Source organism: Helicoverpa zea, chromosome 7 (assembly GCF_022581195.2).
Source record: "Helicoverpa zea isolate HzStark_Cry1AcR chromosome 7, ilHelZeax1.1, whole genome shotgun sequence".
Classification (NCBI taxonomy): domain Eukaryota; kingdom Metazoa; phylum Arthropoda; class Insecta; order Lepidoptera; family Noctuidae; genus Helicoverpa; species Helicoverpa zea.
Window position 1 is genome coordinate 1,469,923 of NC_061458.1, and position 22,665 is coordinate 1,492,587.

Genomic DNA, 22,665 nt, shown 5'->3' on the forward strand with positions numbered 1-22,665 from the left:
CGGTTCATTTAAACATTTAAAAGGAAAAACGGGTTCCGATAAACTTTAAGCATACAGAAACAGCAAAATAAACCTCGATACAAATTGGCAAACAATATAGAACAGAGAAAACCATAAAACAGACATAAAAATAACAAATCGTGAAACTTAAACAATAATATTTGTTCACTCACTCAATATTGCTAACGATTTCAATTATCTATTTCTCTTGACTGTATCAGATAAAGCTAATAATAACAACGTAGAAATGATCTTTAATTTATGTCTTAAAATAGACGTACTTTGTACTAATGACGTAGGGAACTCAGCTGGACTAGGTAACGGTGATATAGTTGCAAAAGATATAGAAGCAAAAAATATTAAAATACATGTTTCAATACTATAAGTCGTGGTGGCCTATTGGGTAAAGAACCAACCTCTCGAGTATGAGGGTGTGGGTTCAATTCCAGTTCAGGCAAGTACCAATGCAACTTTTCTAAGTTTTTACGTACTTTCTAAGTATATCTTAGACACCAATGGCTGATAAAAAGGTGAAGGAAAACATCTCGAGGAAACCTGGACTATAAAGTCTGAAATCATAAACCCGCATTGAGCAAGCGTGGTGATTAATGCTCAATCCTTCTCCGTGTGAGAGGAGGCCTGTGCCCAGCAGTGGGACGATAAAAAGGCTGTAAAAGTAACAACAGTATGTTTCAATGAATAGTAGATATGTTATGGACCAAGTGATAAATTGAGCAGTATACATAATGCCCGGTCATTATGAAAAATGCCCAATATGAGAGTGCAGTTTGATAATAATTATTCAAATAATCAAATTGACCGGGCACTATACATATTGCCCATGACCTTTTGGGCAAAGTAATACAAGCAACGTAATAACATATTTATATTCAATTTTTTATTGTTATTGCCATTTAATTTAAAATTAACTAAATATTAAACCACTTAAATAATCAGCCTCATGATTTGGATTAATTATGAAGGACTTCTGCCTTAAAAATCCACTAGTTTTTGCATTTAAAAGTTAAGGAAAGTCATATTTAAAGGGTGCTTATTAAACAGGCTCCTTTTTAATATAATTATTCGCCCCGAATAATGTATGTTGCCTTCTTAATTACTAAGTCAGCCACAATTAACGAGCATCTAAATCAGTGGTTCTTAACCGGTGGTCCGCGGACCACCGGTGGTCCCTGGAGGCATTCCAAGTGGTCCGCGAAGCGTCGCTTCGCGACGTTGCTAATCTAATTTTATTTTTAACGACTTATCTATGCGAACAGGGGTTTTCGCATGGACGTATAAAAGATATCCATTCTTATTTGTCCAACAGAAAAAAAAAATATGTTTGGGCTACATTTTACGTAGGTAATTTTGGCTTTGAGTCTTAAAAAATAATTAAAATTTCGCGCTCGCTTCGCTCGCGTATTCAAAAACTGTGTGCCTTTCTTTTTCATTTGTCAACAAACAAAAAGTTAAGTACGTTTGGCCCTCATTTTACGTAATGTTTGGTTTGAATCCGAAAAAAATTTCGCGCTCGCTTCGCTCGCGCATTTGGAAACTGAATGCATAATAATGATAGTACGTACTTGCGTTTTGTAAACGCAATGTTTAGTTTGTAAATGAAACATTTAGTTAAAGCTATAAATGCGTACGTGGGTTTTCGACGCTTCTAATTGTTAAAAACAAACATAGAAATCTGTTGGATGCCACTGCCGACATGCGTTTAGTTTTGAGTAGTACTGAACCAAGAATTCAGAAGTTAGTAAAGAGAATGCAGTCACAAAAATCTCATTAAAATCTGTAAATTTTAATTAAAGTGTGCTTGTATTCTTTATCAAAGAACCCTCAATTTAGGTAAACCATTGGGGTGGTCCCTGGCAAGACAAACTTTTAGTAAAGTGGTCCCTCATGCCAAAAAGGTTAAGAACCACTGATCTAAATAATACTATCTCAGCCACTCGTTATCTTCTAAGTAAACCACTCTAAATACAACTCCGCATGATGGTTATTTTTTAGCATCTAAATTTGTAGCATGCATTCTAACAGTAAACTTCTAAAATACTAATAAATGACATCATAAAATTTATTTATTTAGCTTCTAATTTTTTAACTCAGTACGTTTAAAATGTAAGCAAGCAACATGCAGCAAGCATGGCTTCTGTCACGGCTCCGGTGCTGCGGGGCTCCGGCGGTCCCATGCGAGCTTATCGTCGCAGATGGTTTTCACGCTCACCGCCGCAGCTTCGGCTTGCTGGCCGGCTCAGCCGGCCAGCCTCAGCCGCGTCGGCGAGCGTTAAAACTACCTGCGCCTCAGCTCGCAGGCCGCCTCGCCCCTCCACACTTACGCGGTTTTGAATTGCACTCTAGGGGTAGGACAGACAAGACTACGTGGAGTCGGTTTTGCAGCGATACGTTTTCGTCACATCATCCTCCGAGCCTTTTTCCCAAACTATGTTGGGGTCGGCTTCCAGTCTAACCGGATGTAGCTGAGTACCAGTGCTTTACAAGGAGCGACTGCCCTATCTGACCTCCTCAACCCAGTTACCCGGGCAACCGTTACGTGGGATACGTTTTCGTCACTAACTTCAATTTTTTGCTTTATTATCAAATTGCCCAACTGTCATGTAGCAATATAATAATGCCCGTGCAATGTGATAAATAATGAAGTTAAGATAGTTATTAATCACTTGGCCCGATAAAGCTAGACATTATTCATAATACTCGGGCATTATTTATAATGCCCGAATTAATCACATGGTCCATAACAGATATATTCACAATACACTAAATGTAGACGAGTTATAAATAGAGCTTGGAACTGAATGAAATTCGTTTGAGAATTTTTCAATTAGAATCGCAGCGCAAACTTAAAGGTTTGGCAAAACAGATTGAAGAAAGAAAAGTGGTAGAAGTGGTAAACATTTATTAAACTGGGAATTTAAAAAAGGACCTTTTTGAGATGTGGTATCCACATTTAGAGTTTCAGACTGTTTATCTACTGATTAAAACCACTCTTTGCTCCTTCAAATACCAGGGCCACAGTATCTCTTGCCCAATTTTGATTGATAAACATAAGCTTCATTCCCTATAAGTGCAGTAATATTTGAATTCAAACCATGTGGTTTAATGTCATCAAACACGTAACAGCTATTTATCTATTTTATTTGACATCGTCAGTGATACGTGTTTGAGCGATTTCACAGAAGAGTTGACGCGTAGCAAGCATTCATTCGAACCAGAGCATGTATTTAATTAAGTGCGCGTTATTGCGTATCGTGGTCATTGTGACGGAAATAGCAATAGGGTCCTAACACATTATTTAATCTTATATAAAAACACCGATGGTATAAATTTACTCATCACTTTGGTTGCAAAGGCCATTTTGAGTCGAAAACTGTAGGAACGTGATCCAATATTCCGTTCCATATGTTTGAAAACTTCGAATCGTTATCCTTTCTTTTATTGCTAGTTTCTTGGCCTTTTTCTTCTTTATGCTAAGTGTTGAAACCATTTGGTTTCTCACCTTGCACAATTTATAAATCGACGGATTTATAATGCATATTCACCCATTCTTTTCTTACCCCACTTTTTATTGGTCTCTTCGCCTTTTGAGGTCCTGCCACATAAACTTAGTCAAGGCTTACGTGTAGCCTTTGCAACAAATATAAGGATATTTAATATGACATGAAAACTCAGTGACACATCTCACCACAGTATAATCCCATGGGAAATGACAAGAAAACTAATTCCTAGCGACAAATCACTCTTGTGCACAATAATATAGAGGTACATAAGTCTTTGTAACATCTGTCTGGATTCTCCTTGGCCGCTTGTAAAATCTACGTAAGCTTGCAAGGATCCAACTAGGATTTAAACTTTGATAGTGATCCAAATGCAGCTTAAACGATGTCTGAAGTTTATGAGTTTGGATTCAACAGGAATGAACGTTCTAAGTTTCCTAATAACGTATGGGTACTTGACTTGAATCCATATTTTTCACGCCCTGTTGCAACCCCTTGGGGGTCGAGAATTCTCTGCAGGTGGGCTTTGAAATTGCTTAGTAGTAGTCGCTTTGAAAACTATATACACCTATGTAGATTTCTACCATCTTTTAATTGGTAACAAAGCAAACAAACTTTTAGATTCAAATAAAAATAAAAAAATCTACGCCAGGTCGCGATAAACTTCATGCAAAAGGTTTTGGAATCATAAAAAGGTAGGAAAAGATTCGTTTATAAAATATTGAGAAAGCACACAATTTTATGATTATCTTCATTGAAATACAGACTAACATTTGCTTTGTGAATCATTCATTCAATAATTATGAAAAACGTCATTCATATGTTTTAGCCAGCGTTTTAATTGTGATGAATCATTCGTATTGTTCATAATACTATGTTTAATAACGCAATGCGGTGCAATTATGTCGCTATTTTTCATAGCCAAGTATAAACAATAGTAGGTAACTTGCTGTTTTTACATAGACTCGGCATTTTTTTTTTCTACAAAAAGTGCTTGCTTTCTCTATACCAACTACATTATCTTCTACAGCCAAACAAACTACAGGGATGAAAAACTTCGTGTTTACTTGAAAAGAAGCGTTTTTAATAAAAACTTAGCAATCTCTGCAGCGTGCACAAATGGATGTCTCCGACAGTTTAACTTATAACGCTATAAAGAAAATTAATAAGCAAGTCGCCGTTGCTTCTGAAAGACGTTTTGTCATCCTTGGTATAAACTTAGACTTATTTACAAATTGCTTTCAGAATATCTTCGTTTCGTCTTCTTTTATGTTGAATTATTTTACTTTCCAATGGGTTGCATCCTTACTAATATATAATATTATGAAGTACTCGTTGCTGCCGCGCTTTCATGGCACAACTACTAAAGTCACAGACTGTAAAAGGATATAGGCTACCTTTTACTCCTATGATAATTTTGTTTTTTCTCAAAAGTTTAAAGTCTTGACCATACGAAAGGATCCCAAATAGAACTTCAATTGAACGTAAAGATAGCTATGGAGCCATATAACTGGCTAAATTCAAATCAAAATAATGCTCGAGTTTTGAATCACCTTCGCACAATACGTTGCCTAATTTCGAACACAACAATAGTCCAAAATGTGACATTTCAGTGTTACAACCTTCAAATAATTCTACAATCATTGAACTTGGTAACGCCAATCATACTTCCGTAACCCAATGACGCATGATAATTGTAACCTGTCAAGGTGACAAAGATGCGTTTGCGCATGTTTCATGGACAATGATATCAGGGGATCTCTTAATGGACCGACCCATGGAGAAAAAAAATACGGAGGTGCCATAACAGAAAATCTTCTACAAGATTATTTGGTATTTTTTTTCGCCTTCACACTCCAACTTTGAACCTGATTTTTTTTGTAATAAGTACCAAAAATCGTTGACAGATGTCTCATAAAACGCGAATGCGTCGTTAGTTCACTCGATTGTTTTTATCATGCCCACCGTGCGTATTTGACCAAGAAGGCGCCTGACCTACCTGCATTATGGCATCTCCGCTCATCTTTCCGATTCCTTCCTTACTCCGTGGACCGACCTTATGCTCTATTCAGCTACCTGTAATTGGTCATTAAACTGGTCTTTATTTATGAGTGTTGAAGTATCATCGCTGTTTTTCATTTGATTTTTTTTAAGTTGTCTGTCTTGCGTTCTTGGTTCAAATAAGTTATGGCAAAACAGTTGACTGTTGTGCTTTTGTTCTTTAGAAATAGCTGCTTATATCCTCAGATATGCTTATTCTAAACGCATCAGCAATTGAGAAAAGTTTATATTCAAGCTGTTTGAATGAATGACTGAACAGTGGAATCAAAATCTTTTTAAATATTACAAGAAAATATGCTGTTGATAAAATTTTCTTCATAACTGAAGTTTTAAATATGTATCTGAAAAATTCCACTGTCTTTAATTGCGTGGCTATCAGGATATGATATAAACTAAATCTTAAAGAAGTACAAACAAAACGAACATGTTTATTTAGTAAAAAACGTAAACGCGTCATTACATTACAGGCATGAATATTTATCAAGCTTGAAGACTTTTCAGTAACGTAAACAATTCCACTGCTTCCGAATACCAGTCTTGAGAAGGTAGGGTTGCCATAACTTGCCAGTATCTGATGAGAAATGTCGAACAAGAAGCTTTTGAGTAATTTGATGATGAAGGTGTTTCAAATATACATGGTGTATTACAGTACACTGCATTGCAGTTTATTCTTTTCTTAGATAGAAATCTTTAATTTTCATATTTACATGGGACATACTTAAATAAAGGTTTTTTTTAATATATTGATTATATTTATAGCTTTTATTTACATAGATATTTACAATACATATTTACAATAAATATCCTAGTAAAACAAACAACTAAAAGCGTCAAAAAATTCGTCCCCATCGCTGTCAACTAGGAGCGTGCCCAAGAGGCTGGCAGCATTGATTGTTTCGAAAAGTTCGAATCGAAAGATCAATCAACCGAACAAGACTTTTGCACAAACTCATTACATTCGTCCTGTGAAAAATTTTAAGCCCCTTTTTTTAAATATCTTTTAATTAAAACTTGAATAAGGAATTACCTAAGTTTATGGATACCAGCCCTATCTTACCTAAAAATAAATCACAAACATAAATTCCTAATACTCATAGTAATGAAAATATACGTAATAGTAACGTTACAGTTGTAAACACGTGGGATCGGCGCGGGCGCACTCAGGAAATTGCGCGCCTCTGCTCAACCAGTAAACAAAAACACACTGTTTATATTCTAACGGTTATTTTATATAGTAATTTATAACGGAAGTTTAGTTATTTTTAATTTTGGAACAACCTTTGTTTACCGTGAAAGGCGTTTCAGAAAATCTATATTTTTATTTACGTATCGTTTACTGCGTTTTATGTTGACTTTAAATAAAGTGCTTGAATGCTTGCATATACCAGATTTTTATTTACGCTCACATAGTTAACTATTCAACTTTACCGTATCTATCTATGGCATTTATGATTTTGAAAAGGATAGCTAACAAATATGAAGCCTTTATTACTTCAGTTTTATAAGCAAACATTTCAATAGTAAAACTACGTCAAATATACGACCAATAAGACTTAAAACGACAACTTTACGACGTCATATAAAGCAAGAATTTTCAAACTATCGATTTCGTTTGCCGTGTGACATACGGGTCGACTGAAGTTTTGAATAACTAAGTAGAACTACCCACTATAAGTAAGTTCAATATTAACTTGATATTAAAACTGTTCACAATTTTTAAGTACATTTTTTTTTCAAAATCTGGAGGATAATATCATTGCAGCAGTCTTGCCTTTTAAAATTTTTGTCTTAGCAACAGTACGTAAAATTATGCATTTTATTTGCCTGCTATAACCTACTTGATAATGATAATACAGCTTCCTGAATCCTTATCTTGACGTTTGATACTCTAAAAATGAAACAGTTGACTCAGTACAGTTTTTTATGATAAACCGAAAACACGTTCACATTTTAATACCGAGTAACGTTTGAAATATTTTATAAAATAAAATAAATACAAACAGTATTATAACAAACGGGTAGAAGGGTAGTCAGAAGCCAGTAAGTCTGACACCAGTCTAATCAAGGGGTATCGGGTTGCCCGGGTAACTGGGTTGAGGAGGTCAGATAGGCAGTCGCTTCTTGTAAAGCACTGGTACTCAGCTGTATCCGGTTAGACTGGAAGCCTACCCCAACATAGTTTGGGAAAAAGGCTCGGAGGATGATTATAACAAACGTTTTAACAAATACAGATCCAACAAATTAACGAGAAGCAGCAATCAGTGAATAACAAATAGTGATCTATCCATGTGCGTAACTATAAGAACACAAGTGTAACTCAACAGTGCAAAAATGGCAATGGACACGATGGCAGTTGAACTGCCTGATCTATCCACTCATGTACCACAACCACCTGTGGAAGAAACTCCTGAAGAAAAGTAAGTACAAACAAATGAAGGTTATGAAACTGAGTATGAATGAATGAATGACTTTATTGGCAGAGTACCAATAAGCAACAGGCTTTTGTAATCAGCAGTCGGAGCTAGGGATGAAAATGTAAAAGAATGGTGTTTTTAGTTATGCTAGTGTAGACTTTAAGTATATGGGTTGAAGGTTACATATCCTTTGATCCACATAGAAGATCCTTATAACATTTTGCATTAGATAGATTTTAATTTGAATCCTTTGGAAAGTTCTAATATTAATCATGATAAGGAAAAGACGATGGTGACGTTAGAAACGTGAATTGTGATGATGCAAATATAAAAAAAAAAAACTGAAAGCAATTAATCTAATGATAATCCTTCAAAATCTATAAAAGATCATAGTGCTAGTAACTTCACCCGCATTAGCGAACAATGTAGAAGCATAATTGGATTTTGTGTAGATACAGCTAAGATTCAAGATAAAGTTCCAGGAAGATAATCCTTTAGACTCTGACAAGGCACCGTAGTTCAACTATGTGAAACTGAAGTTGAAGTAACTGAAAACGAGATAATCGAGTATGAATAGATTTGTTTTAAGCTGTAATCGTAATGTTAGTACGCAACCAAAGGATCAAGTACGGTTGAGGGTATTGCAATTGCAATTGATAGGGGTTCAAATTAGTCCAAAGTGTAAAAAGAATTCGAAAAATAGATTAGATATAACTTTAGACAGTTAAGGATTCAGTTTTAAAACTGCAAGTTAAAAGAAATTAAGCGAGTAGGTACCTATGTCTTTGATCCAAAGGTTTCTTATTTCTAAAAACTAGACAGTTTCAGAATTTGTATCGTTTAATTTAAATAGAAGTCAAGCAGTCTCAGGTTTAATACTGACGTAGAAGACATAAATACGGTTTCAAGAGCCATTCGTTACCAAGCCACGTATCTTCAAGTTCACGACAAATAACTTCTGAACCACGAACCCCTTTTCAATCTACTACACAATAAATTCAAATGTCTGTCTTTTTTCAATCCTTTTAAGAGGGGCACACTGCAAACTTTTAGTCGGCCAACAGTTCGTTTTGGATGTTTGTATGTAGATAAATGGTAGTACGCACACTACAAAGATTACACTGGTCAACAAATTATTATTATTTTTTTGGTGCAAAGGTGAAATATACAAATTCTTGTAGAATATTTGATACGTAATCGAAGTCCAGAACATAAAGTTGCACTAGCACGTAGGAATTTAAAGATATACCCCTCCTAAAGTACCAAAAACGCGTTTTTTTATGGATGTAATTTTTTGGTGACAGCAGAATTTTCTAGTAATTTCTAACTAAAGCATTATATAGTACCGGTAGCCGGTATCACACCGATTGAAAAGATTGGAATCAAGGTTTTTATTTAAAGTTTATTAATGCACAGTTACATTAATGAGTCACGTTTTAAAATTAAAGTAATTATTACAAATTTTCGATGTAACTTCTCTACGGGAGACATTTTCATAGGTTCTGTGGTCCCCAAACTCAAAAAAAAGTTTAAAAATCGTTTTTTGATCGACGGTCGGCCGACTTTTTAATCTGCAGTTTACTTCAAGGGTACTCTAAGGGCGAGTGTTCTATTTGTGTTCACGAACAAAAAGATAATTAAAACGCTGGAGCGCTGACGAACCGTTTCCTCACGACTACAGTTTTCATTGTTTACAGAAACAAGTGTGACGTTTCAATTAACGCTTGTGTTGTTAAAAACTGCTCATTAATTAAGGCTGATGCTCAAATTGTACTTGTGTCACGTTGTTCAGTTTTTTGATGAAGTAGTCGCCCTATTAAGGGTTGTGGGGCAGGATACAGTATTACAGCATTTTCTTTAATATTCGTTTAGACTTTTTTTTGCTATCAGCAATATAGGCAGTCTTAATTGAATTAAGTTACATACATTGACATACGTGTACCTACACTGTTATACCTAGTCGTAGATATCATCTATGAATAGATAGGTACAGACATACTAGGACAGATCATAATCTCACGCTTTCATGGCTCCCACATTTATAAACTTCTTTGCTCATGCATTTTCTCTCACAAGTTAAATGTTTTTTTGTGTGCATTACCATCTATTTGCCTTATTGCAATTTTACATACCTATGTTTTTGGGTTTGGTGCAGCATATTTTCTTCATCCACACTCTTCTATCAAGTAACTCTTATATGCACGACATTTTAATATCCTGACTTACGAGCAGTAACATCCAGGTGAATTTTTTACATATGGTCGCCCGCCTGTTAGTCATCAGCTAACTTTTACCTCGAAATATCTGTCGGCTATAAATAAGACATCATCAAACCACAACATCCAACTCACAAAAGACAAGAACCTTTATAAAACAAACGATAAAATATAAAACATTCAGTTACACCCGCATAAAAATGTGAAACCTCAGCAAAGCTTGAAATGTACCATTAAAACTTACTGAACCTTCTTTACGGAGAATATAACATTAAAAACGTCTGTCAAGAGACCCTGGGAGCCCTTGGGAGCCCTTTTACGATAACAATGTTGTTACATCATATTTTATACAGCCCTAATTGGATCCCAAGGCAGTTCCACTTATAACGGATAAATTCTTTGTAAGGAAGACTTTCTTATTAAGAGTGAATGAGTGAGAGACCGAATGAATGACAATGCATGCCTTCATAGGAGAGGTCGTGCTTTATGCCTGTTTTTTAACAACACTGTAATCAATAAGCTTAAGAGAATTCAAATAAATTCACAAAAAATAATATACGTGAATAAAAAAGAACACAAATTATATCACAAATTCTGCTATAAAAAGAAAATAATTTGGACTCCCATAGACACGCAATAGCATGACATGGCAGGCATAATTGCACTTTTTAATACAAGTAATTTGTTTAATTATAGTAAATTGATTTTTATCAGCCATGATACTTGGTAATACATTAGTATCGTAATGGGTAAACGATAATTAACTGAGATTTTTCAGGCGTGGTGGTTGTCATTATATTATTTTTTCTTTTCAACAATTTTCTTTAATCAATTAGGTATTTTTTCTTCTTAACAATCAATCATAATAAGCTGCTACAATTTATTTAATGATGACTGATGATAAACCTAGTTTAAGGCCCGGTTTTACTGGTTACCTAATTACCCTCTGCTAGATAAACGTGCTTATACTTTCTGCCAATTGTTACTTGTGAAATGACGGCAGATAGAAGAGTATGAAAGAAAAATACATGCAGTGCTGACCATGAATAAAATTGGGATAGAGGCATGGATCCGTGACCTGTGAAAAAAAAGTAATAATTCATCTGTAAGATATAAATATAGTTCGTGGTGGCCTAGTGGTTAAAAGAACCAACCTGTCGAGTATGTGGGTGTGGGTTCGATTCCAGGTCAGGCAAGTACCAAGTACCAATGCAACTTTTCTAAGTTTGTATGTACTTTCTAAGTATATCTTGGACACCAATGGCTGATAAAAAGGTGAAGGAAAACATCTTGAGGAAACCTGGACTATAGTCTGAAATCACCAACCCGCATTGAGCAAGCGTGGTGATTAATGCTCAATCCTTCTCCATGTGAGAGGAGGCCTGTGCCCAGCAGTGGGACGATAAAAAGGCTGTAACAGTAACAGTAACAACAGTAAGATATAACCGGCCATTAGAATTCAAAAATTCAAATCAGATTCTATACAGTTCTAAAATAAACAAAACACAATCATCAAAAGTTCCTCGAGAATCAAGAATAAACGCAGTAACTACTATACCATTAATTTTCGCAAACCGAAGTTTACTACATAAATCCAATGATGTTTATTTAGCGAAACTACTTCAATGGTTAACGTATATGAACGTGCTTCGGTAATGTTTAATCAATCATGTATATTAGTAGGTCAATGTTATACAATTTGGCATGTGTTCTATTCTAGTGTTGCGCAATTGATACTGCATTTTGCATTCAGATTATAGTATGGAAATGGCTATTTAAGAGAGTAATGTGACTCGGTTAGGTGATAAAATCAAGTCTGTGATTGCTGCGTTCGTTTTATGGTTGGATTATCAACTCCAGTTTTCTTTTTCAGTGCTTTTTCCTTCTCAATCTAAGATGGAAATGTAATATAACATAACAGGCAATTATTAACAGCTGTACCCCATAAAATATTTAAAAATGAATTGTCCCGACAAAACCAATAACCGGACAAACTTGACCCAACTCGGAATGGGAACACTGATTGTATTAATATTGTTTCTTGTCTGGTTTATAGAAAGACTAGCTTCACTCGCATCCTGAAGGAACTACTTCACGTAATTGGATTAAAAGAAGCCCATAGCTTTCCTCATTAACACTAAGATTTTTTTAAATCGGTGCTGTAATTCCTAAGATTAGCTTGTGCAAGCTTTATAATATTAGTAAAGATAGATTCACCAGCTATTCAATATCCGAGTAAAACCGCAGCAAAACAACGACACTTAAAATATTTCCTACTCATTTTCTTACCAGCCAGTTCCATAAAGGCTGGCCTACATAAACGTGAACACATTTATGACGTCATCAATTCCAGTTCTCTAATAGTCGGCGAATGTTTTACATTCCCTCTTTTTTATATGCACTAACTTTCGTTTGAAAGGTTTTATGGGTGAACGTCACTCGTCTAGACCTAGCCTTAGTTTAGAGGTTGAACCACGGAGTAAGGAAATATGAGCGCAGATGCCATAATATATGTAGGTAGGTCAGGCGCCTTCTCCTAGGTCAAATACTTACCAAAACGATCAGTTACGAGTGAACTTAACGAGGCGGTCCGGTTCTTTGAGACATCTGTCATCGATTTTTGGTGTAATAGAAAATGATCGGATCCAAAGAAGGCGTACAACGGTGAAGACAGTAACGTTCCTCGTCCCCCGCACACCCGCATTTTGGCGCGTATCTTTCTTAGGAGATTTTCCGATATGGCTCCTCCGCTAGTAATTTTGTTCTCCATGGGTTGTACTGATAAATTGTTTGTCAAATAAATGTCTGGGTTTAATCTACGTGACTGTACAACTCGTATCTGGGAGTTAAGTGCATGTCATTTTGTTTGGTATTGATTGCTTTGGTAAAAAAACAATTCGGGTGTTGTTTTTGTTATTTTACGTTAATGTTATGATGTTGGTTTCATTGCGTTACACTTAGATACCTACATTATGATATTCATCATCATACAGCCAATTGCCGTCCAGTGCTGAACTTAAAGTTAGGTTGTGCCTCCCCCAATAAACACCAACTATCTGGGTGCCTTGCTTTTCCCCAACTATGTTAGGGTCAGCTTCTAGTCTAACCAGATGCAACTGAGTACCAGTGGTTTACAGGGAACGACTGTCTAACTATGTATATGCCAATGCTCTCAACGTCAACCGTCATGGTATTGGGCAGATTTTCAGTTAATATAGGTACATATTAAATCTTTTGAAAAAGGAATATAGGCACAAATCTTTGTTCAAGCCTACCTTACATATGTAGCTATTTGTATGATTATGTCTAATACATTATGTCTATGTTGTACAAAAATGCTGCATTAACGTTAATAGCATTAGTAACCACATCACGTTACAAATTCTTTACTAACTTCGTCTGAGTTGGGTCTTATTGGCTGTCATTTGACAAGCAAGACTTTAGTAGAAGTTACAGTACGGTACCTAAAAAACAAGACTTTTTTTCAGGTAAGGTACAAATATTGGACAACCTTTTAAAAGTAGTGGAAATACCTATTTGATTGATTTCTCTAAACAAGTGAATGGTTATATTTATTTCTCAGACTTTTGTATGTATATTTTGTCTTGAATATAATTATGATTAGCTAAATAAACATTATTAGGTTGATTGTTATGTTAAGCAGTCCAAAAAGACTAGTAAAAAACCTTGTGAATATTTTTACAGCTGATTTTTGGAAGTTGCTTTTTCAAAAACACCTGTAGCCAACGTAAAGACATTTCTAAGTAAAATCAAATAAATTCTTCTAATTACAAATGTAGAATTGCGTGCTTGCATTTTAATATGCGCAATGTCACATATCTATTAGAATATTGTGAATAATTAACAACTAGCTCGGGCTAAGTACTTAATAACTGCGGATCGATTGATCAAGGTTGGACGTGGTTAAACTGTGCTTCCTGCGGTCGGACTAAAGATTGGTGATCTGATGATATAACCAGGTCATCATCAGGACTTTAACAAGGAGGAGGTTCTTAATTCGTCGAAATCTTTTATTTTTTTTCATTACAATTAACTATTTTTGTGTTTGATCTTGATTTTTGAACTTCATTAGATATAAGTAATCATTAAAACCTTACAGCCAAAACATGAGTCGTGATGAGATGCCATCTCAAAGTAACTGCTTAATTATAATTATAAATATTTAATGAATAAAATAGTCTTCAATCACACCTGATTCAACTAGAAATCTATCTCAAGGTTCTACGGATGATTCATATAACTAATTAAATGCTAGCGGATATATAAAGTAGCAGCCACAGACAACTACCTACCGTCATATTATCTACAGACTTACCATAAAGCCTGGAACCTTACACTCAAGACTAAAAACATCAAAACTATGTAATTCCAATAATATAAAGCGGCTAGGCAGATAATCACAAGGCTGCAGGCCAGAAATAAAACAATACAATCTAAAACAAAAGCTCCTAAAGGTTATCTACAATTCCACCGAGTAAAATACATTCTTCGTTGTGAGTGCCTCTTTAGGGTAGTATTACACTAACTAAATGTCTCTAATATTATCTACCTGAAAACTTCATTATGTATATGAGAAATACAGTACATCAATAAAATAAATTATTGTACATTATTGATGTCATTAAAATCAAAATGTTTGCAAGCACTATCATCTCTCCCTCACCCTTTTACCAATTTCTTATTTTGTGACCGGCGTAACATGTCTTCTTCTTGCATACTTCTAATACTGTTTAACGTCATCTCGTCAGAATAAGGATCAATCTTGTCATTAATATGCCGTGATCAACTCCAATATGTTAAGAAAATTACAAAAGCAGAAACGATCCTAGATATACCTATTTAAGTTCAGAACCACCCTTCGACTAATGGAGAATGACGTCACAAGTCAATGGGAGGGCGGTGGCTTGGCGCCAGACATCCCCCCCCTCGTGGCTCACCCCGCCCCCTCAAGCTAGCTACAATGCATTGTTGGGATACTCCATACTACTTTGAGGATACTTTACGCCGTCTCCCGACCTCTGGAAAGCGCTTGACCCGATGTGTATAGTCTGGCTAGAGAGTATTTAGTTTGAAAGTTCTAGTTGGGCAATTAGCAAATACCGAAGACCAAAGTTCAGCAACAATATAAACTTCAGTTTTCTTAACACAGCTGATTACCTGCCTACTATGAATTTTCACGTTCAATTTTCAAAGACAACAGTTGTTTTAAAGAAAAATGGATGTTTGTGCTGTCAGTGTATTTAGTCCTAAATGCTGTTATGACAAGAAAAGTTGAACAGACGTTTTGGAACCGTGCAACTAGGGTGACGTTTCTTAAGAGTATGCCGAGGCCTATATTTTTTTTTTTAATGACTAGGTTTAAGAAAAGTATCCCCATTTTCCTCTTCGTTATCTTCATCACTGAAATAATTTAACAATTCGGACCAATAGTTCCTGAAATTAGCACGTTCCAGCAAACAAACTTTTCAGCTTTTATAATATTTGTATACCTACACACAATCAATCTTTTCTGGTTCTAGGAAAATCTTAATAGTTTTCGCGGAAAACTTGAAAGGTTAAAATAAATGCAAGGCCAAGTATTTTTAGCCACCTCTCTCTTTTTGTAAAAAATGTCACGCATTTTCGTGGAAAAATCATTTTCAATGACGTCTTTTTTCCTATCAGTGCTATCTATAATCATCCATCTTGCCTTATAATTAGTCTTTACTTTTACACTGGACTTATGTACTTTCTAAGTATATCTTAGACACCATTGGCTGTGTTTCGGATGGCACGTTAAACTGTAGGTCCCGGCTGTCATTGAACATCCTTGGCAGTCGTTACGGGTAGTCAGAAGCCAGTAAGTCTGACACCAGTCTAACCAAGGGGTATCGGCAGGCCTCTGTCACTCGACGTACTTGCGCGCGATAAATGCCTACCGCTCGCTGGGTTACCGGTAGCCCCACGCGGCACAGGGCTTTCGACAGCCGCTCGCAACGCGCGCGTTTTATGTTTATTATTTTTATTTGTGAACATGACGACCTCTGGCCAGTTATGTGCTCTGCTTGGTTGCAGATCAAGTAAAAGAAAAAATATAAAGCTTACGTTTTTCCATTTACCTATAGATGTAGACAGGTCAGTTATTGTTAATTTTTTATTTGGTTTTTAAAATTATCTAATAAACTGAAGAACTATTTTGATTTGTGTAGGTGTATATGTGATTATTGTAGGAAAATATAAAGGTTTCCTATTATATATGTATAGGCATTTAGAAATATTTTATACCTATGTATGAATATACATAGGTTTCTATTTTTTAAAGTAAAAATACTTCTTTGTCATTTTAAAAATAAACAACTTACTTTAGATACTTAAATTATAGATACTTATACCTTACACTTATACATGCAATGATTACCGAGTTTTGTAGCTAAAAACATTTTGAGTATAAGTAGGTGTAGTTCTCGTCCAACTAAATGGTGGCTTGGAACATTGCATATATCGCTGCGCAGAAACCAATTTTGGGTACCTAAGTAGGTATGTATCAGCGGTCAGCGGTGTTGTGCCAGGGGTAATAGGTAAGTATAGGATACTTGCGTGTTCTGTGCTCGAAAAGTAGTTGGGCACCTCCATTGATTTGGGGAGTCAGTTACAAATAAGCGTAACTTTGCTTCCCTATTTAATTGTAAGAGGCAACCCTACGCTCGCTGTCGGCACGGTCGCGGTCACTGAACTGTGCGCTATCGCATTGAAATAACAATCGAGCGCTGGAGCTTTTAAGGTTCATTTTCTAACGCAGCTATGAATTTGTAGGTAGTCGGGGAACTTGTAGGTGCTTATAACAGTAGGTATGCACTTTTTTGTATGGAGTGATTTATCTGTTACGTAGTAACTATTATATAATCTGTGGTATCGGGTTGCCCGGGATACTGGGTTGAGGAGGTCAGATAGGCAGTCGCTTCTTGTAAAGCACTGGTACTCAGCTGAATCCGGTTAGACTGGAAACCGACCCCAACATGATTGGGAAAAGGCTCGGAGGATGATGATGACTTTTACACTGGACTTATTTTATGCTGTCATATCCTTAATTAAGTCTACACTCAGCGCATCTCCCTTGCTCTAGTTTAATTTTAGTTTGAGACAGTTACTAGAAAACGGTATCACTACATTAATATTAACTTCGCCAGTAACGGCTTCAAACGCCTGGACTAAGTTTCCAATGAATTAAATAGTCTACAATTCTAATACATAGTGCATGTACCTACATATCTACCAGTTGTTGTGGTAGGTTAGGTACATTTTACGTGAAACTACACTGCCATTTTATAACAGTTTAAACTTAAAATTAATAAGACTCGTATAATTATATTATTTGCTTCTATTTAATAAAAACAAATTAATTTATGCACATACATTTTTAACAAGCCAATTGATGCGTCACAGTCACAGTACAGCACAACAATGAACATCGTATTTTTCCATACGCCTATATACGAACGCATCTTACACGTTACACACTATAGAGCATATAAATAACTGGAGCCGCCATGTACACAAATCTCTATGCGAAAAGTCTGCCAATATCGCCTGAAAGCGAGGAAGTTGCAACAAATACTTAGTTAAAGAATAAAATTGACAAACATAGGCATATAATAAACACGCAGTACCTACATAGGTATAGGAGAGATACTCTTGCACTATTAACATACATAGGGCAGGGCACAACCATTGCGTCTCCAGTCTGTTAAGTGCTCTTAGTTCATATACATCACTAATGCACTTAGCATTGACACTGGCGGCCAGTTCGGACTAGATATAACAGACATAGATCGGACAGTGGTCGACAGACAGGTCGGCTTACAATTCTGGATTAAATATGTAGTGAGTGACATTGGGATTAGATACGATTAAATGCGGTTTTTACTGGATATAATAAGCGGTGAAAAGTATTGAAGCCTTAAAGTATTTTTAAGCGTACACTTATCTATCCGCTGTTCCGAATAGAATCGGTAAAATCTGGATATATGGGCTACCCAGATTTTGGATCACATTCTTTTTGGAGTGGCTGCCCTCCTTTTTAGACAATGTCGGTTAAAAAGCTCTTACTATTTTGTCAATCGCTAGGTATATTGATACTTGCCAGATCTAAGGCTACATATTCAATAATAGTTCTACCAAATTGGTAGTTTAAACCGAAATGATGAGAAAACTTCAAAGATACTACAATATAGGTCAAAGCCATACCATATTGAACGACCATAAAATGCACGTAAAGAGCTCACGAGCGTTCTAGTCATAAAAATAACTATAACATAGTTGAGCGATGTTTTATGTTATTGTGGTCATTGTGTATGTCATTTGGTTATATGGTCTTTCTATGAGAAGGCGTGGCGTGTTACGTATGTTGTTACGAATCATAAAACTTAGTGTGAAAAAGATAACATATTTTCATATTTATGTTCATGCAGTTTCAATTTTTGAAGTAACAAAGTATATATTTTGGGTGACAGTTTTTCTTTTTTTAATGGTTGAAAATAATACAAACATATGACTACCTATAGAGGGAGTGTGAAATCGAAAGTTGTTGATTGAGCTTTCAATCACATATGGTAGCAATTTTAAAACCATTGACGTTGCAACGTCTAAATTCAGATTTAGCTGCATATGTGTTTATTTTTCCTCCTGAAATAATCTCGGGTTGAAAACACTGCAGCGAAAGTGCACGATTTATTAATATCACTCTAAATTCGGATAATGCAAAAATACCTTTAGAACTTAAAGGTAAATATTTTTCACTATAGTAACTATTAAGTAATCGGTGCTATAGGTAGAACAAAATGTATCTTGTTTTCACCCCTATTTATGTGTGAAGTTGGACAGCTGTTTTTAACAGCAGCTTACAGTTGTTCTTTCATATAGATTTTATAGTTTGTTAATATCAAAACATTTTTGTATTATTTATCATTGTTTTCTGTGAAATCTCGCTTAATAAGATAGGAATTTCCCTCTAGAGGCAGCTTCCGAAATGGCCATAAGTCAAATCACAAATCAACATGACACAGTTTCAATGAATGTCTGACGTCAGACGCATAATTCCAATCCCAACCCACGTGGACCGAAATGGAACAGCGCACTATAAATACAGTGTGTATACAAACGAGGCTTCAGGCGTTCAAACAAAGCATAGGACATGACTCATTGCTACCTTTCATTGATTGTAATAAATAATGCATAAAATACAGCCTATTTATAGAGCTCGGAACGTCGATTAATCATTGTTTTTGTATGGAACGGTACTTTTTTCAAGGGTTGCGTGATACGAAACGTCTTGACGACTTTTCTTTGCGGAAAATTGGTGCGGACCTTCAATCAAATATGAATTAAGAACTGTTCTTTATGACGTAGAAACTTCAGTCTTGTATTGTGACAACAATGATTGTACAATTTCAAATAATCTTCTTTAAGATCGTCACATGTTATTTTAAATACTGACAACGCAATAAAACTTACCGCAATGCGGTTCCGTGAACGTGTTTGCAATTAAAATATTTTAATTGTAAAACAAATATTAACGTAGTTGTGGCCATGTTTGTTCCTCTCCATATTTTTAAAGACGTAATTTATGCTATGTGTGAACAAATTGCAGTCTTATCAAAGACTATATAAAGCATTATTTGGTTTGACAAAATGGCATGGCCAAGTTTATCTGTAATAAGCTTCAAATTAATTCTACCATAAATTCCAAGCCCCCTTGTACGATGTGATCTCGAAAAAGGGTGTTAACCAGATTAACTTAATTGTTGAAATAATGAGACAAAATAGTGTTAAAAAAGATAACTTTTAAACGAAAACACTAGCGGATTTTGACTTTTTGCGGAGCTTAAACTTTTTTTTTACTAAACATTACCAGAGAAAAAAAACTGCAATGATTGGTAAATTATATCGCACATAGAAAAAGGCATTGTCGTGTCAATTTGCACAGAGCGCATTATAAAGGTCTTAGGCACGCGACTAAATTAGCTGCGGAACTACTGGCACTGAATATAAATTATACGGAAGTTATTATGTGAATCAAGGCTTTATTAGGTTTTCAGTGTGGCTATTAGAAAATTCCGTTCTTAAACGTCACTACTTACATACTATTTTAAAACAATGTCCTACGATTTATGGAGAAGGTTTTATTACACACATAGATACTCATTAGAAACGGATATTAAATACAATTCAGTGAGTTTCAATACGTATTTCCTTCCTTAGAATTCATGTCTTGTTTCCCAAAAGTCACTTTTCTTCAGCAGTGATGGATATTCGAGCTCAAAATAGACCTGTTTGTACAAGAAGCCCACCAATTTCGATTGACACCCGAAGCTTGAATAGTACTCCTGAAATAGGTTCATGGCCACGGTTCTTGATAAACTGGTCACTCTGTAGGAGCTTTTTAGGCCAAGGGCGAGACGCAAACATCATATAAAAATAAATAGTTCTGTTTATTAGTTTTGTATTAAGAATAAGTTTATTGGGTGATTTTTGATAGGAGGAAATTTATTTTTAGGTGAATTGTCGGTATCGATTCGGATTTCTAGGTAGGTATAGCAAAGTCAAGTGCCTGTCCAAATACCTAATTCACGTTAGATTTTTCCTCAAGCGCTGACCACAGTCTTTGACGACAAAATCAATAAAAATGTATTTGCCTGGAATCGATAATATTATTTCTACTAACGTGTTTATTTATATGAGCTGGCAATACCTTTTTTGATATAGGTAAAACCTCTATTTTATTATGATAATAATTCGCGAATAATAAGTCTGTTGATAATTTAGATATCCAGATTAAAATTAAACGCTAGTAGGTATTTGGAGACAGAGGCAAATAACAAATTCACGAATTACAATAAAAACAACTTTCTTAACTGATTTCTCACCACATGAAATGACAAAGCCAAAAATTCTGATACGAACACAAATGACCATCTCCAAAACAAATGACCAAAGTATTAACAATATCTCTTTCTTCTGCCACAGATATGAGCGTCTGCTCCGGCGCGCGCGCACAGAAGACTTGAGCGAGATCTCAGGCATCGGCTGTTTGTACCAGAGCGGTGTCGACCGCCTCGGGAGACCCGTCGTCGTCTTTATTGGAAAGTGGTTCCCTATTGGTGATATCGATTTGGACAAGGTAAGAAATAGACTGTGTTTTATTTTTCTTTTTCTATATATCATCATCATCATCATCTCAGCTAAAGAACGTCCACTGCTGAATATAGGCCTCCCCCTTAGATCTCCACAGATACCTGTTGGAGGCGACCTGCAACCAGCGTCTAACGGCGACCTTTATAAGGTCGTCTGTATATAGTTTAAAATATTTTCAAACTAAAACCTTGAAAAATTCTCTATATTTTCCAAGTTTTCAACCGCACTATTTTGACGTTTATTACACTGACGAAGTAATCATAATATGAAATGGTATCTCGCACCCCTCTTTTGTGCTGCGTTGTAGGTACTTATAAAGTCGTATATCACGTAGGTGATGGATTGGATGCTCCAAAATAAGACATGACAGGTCTTGGTGAAAGATAATGTTTGCGTAATAGATCTATTACTGAAACACTTATAATTATGTAACTAGAGGACGTTCGTATTAGCAACGTAAGCTATAGACCAATTTACCAACCTAAAATAGTCATCACATTTTACTCTTGCCCAACCTTTTATGAGGAGTCAGTGGCATAAACACCTACAAATATTTTACCTTCATCTTTTGTAATTCCAGGCGCTGCTATACCTGATCAAGCTCTTGGACCCCATCGTTCGCGGCGACTACGTCATAGCCTACTTCCACACGCTCGCATCTTCCGCCAACCACCCTCCCTTCTCCTGGCTCAAGGAGGTGTACACCGTGCTGCCTTACAAGTATGTTATGACTATTTATTTTGTGTCAGGTCATTAGAACCAACTGAAGAACTTATATTTTGCCGTGTAGCGACGGCTTAAGAATACATATGTCGCTACCCCTTCTTCCAGTGGGTGTCGTAAAAGTCGACTAATGGAGTATAAAATGCACCAAACACCAGTGCAAGAGAAGGAAAACTCGGAAAAAAACCCTCTATCAACCCGTCTGGCCAGCGTGATAGCAGTAGGCTAAATACCTCTATGAGCAGCACAAAAAAGCCACGGCCCCTAGTTCCCGGCAGTCCCGCTATTCCCGGTCATGGTGGCGACCGTGGTTACGGCGGGGCAGGGGGTGCGAAGAATCTCCGGGTTACGGGAGGCCACCAAACAAAACTGACTCTGGCGACGTACAACGGCCGCACGCTACGGCTTGACTCGCATCTGGCGCAACTCGAGGTGGAACTTGGGAAGATTAGGTGGCACATATTAGGGTTATGTGAAGTTCGAAGAGAGGGGGAGGACACCATAACCCTCGAATCAGGTCATCTAATGTACTTCCGAGAGGGA

The 22,665-nt window shown here is 36.0% G+C and overlaps 1 protein-coding gene across 2 annotated transcripts in view; it reads left to right on the forward strand.

The window, feature by feature from the left end:
• LOC124631877 (protein GDAP2 homolog) overlaps positions 1 to 22,665 on the forward strand; it is a 119,941-nt gene that overhangs the window by 90,040 nt on the left and 7,236 nt on the right. For both annotated transcript variants that reach the window (XM_047166513.1, XM_047166512.1), the window contains exons 8-9: positions 21,232 to 21,385; positions 21,980 to 22,119. In XM_047166513.1, coding sequence (XP_047022469.1) covers positions 21,232 to 21,385; positions 21,980 to 22,119 — 294 coding nt within the window. The remainder of the gene's footprint in view (positions 1 to 21,231; positions 21,386 to 21,979; positions 22,120 to 22,665) is intronic.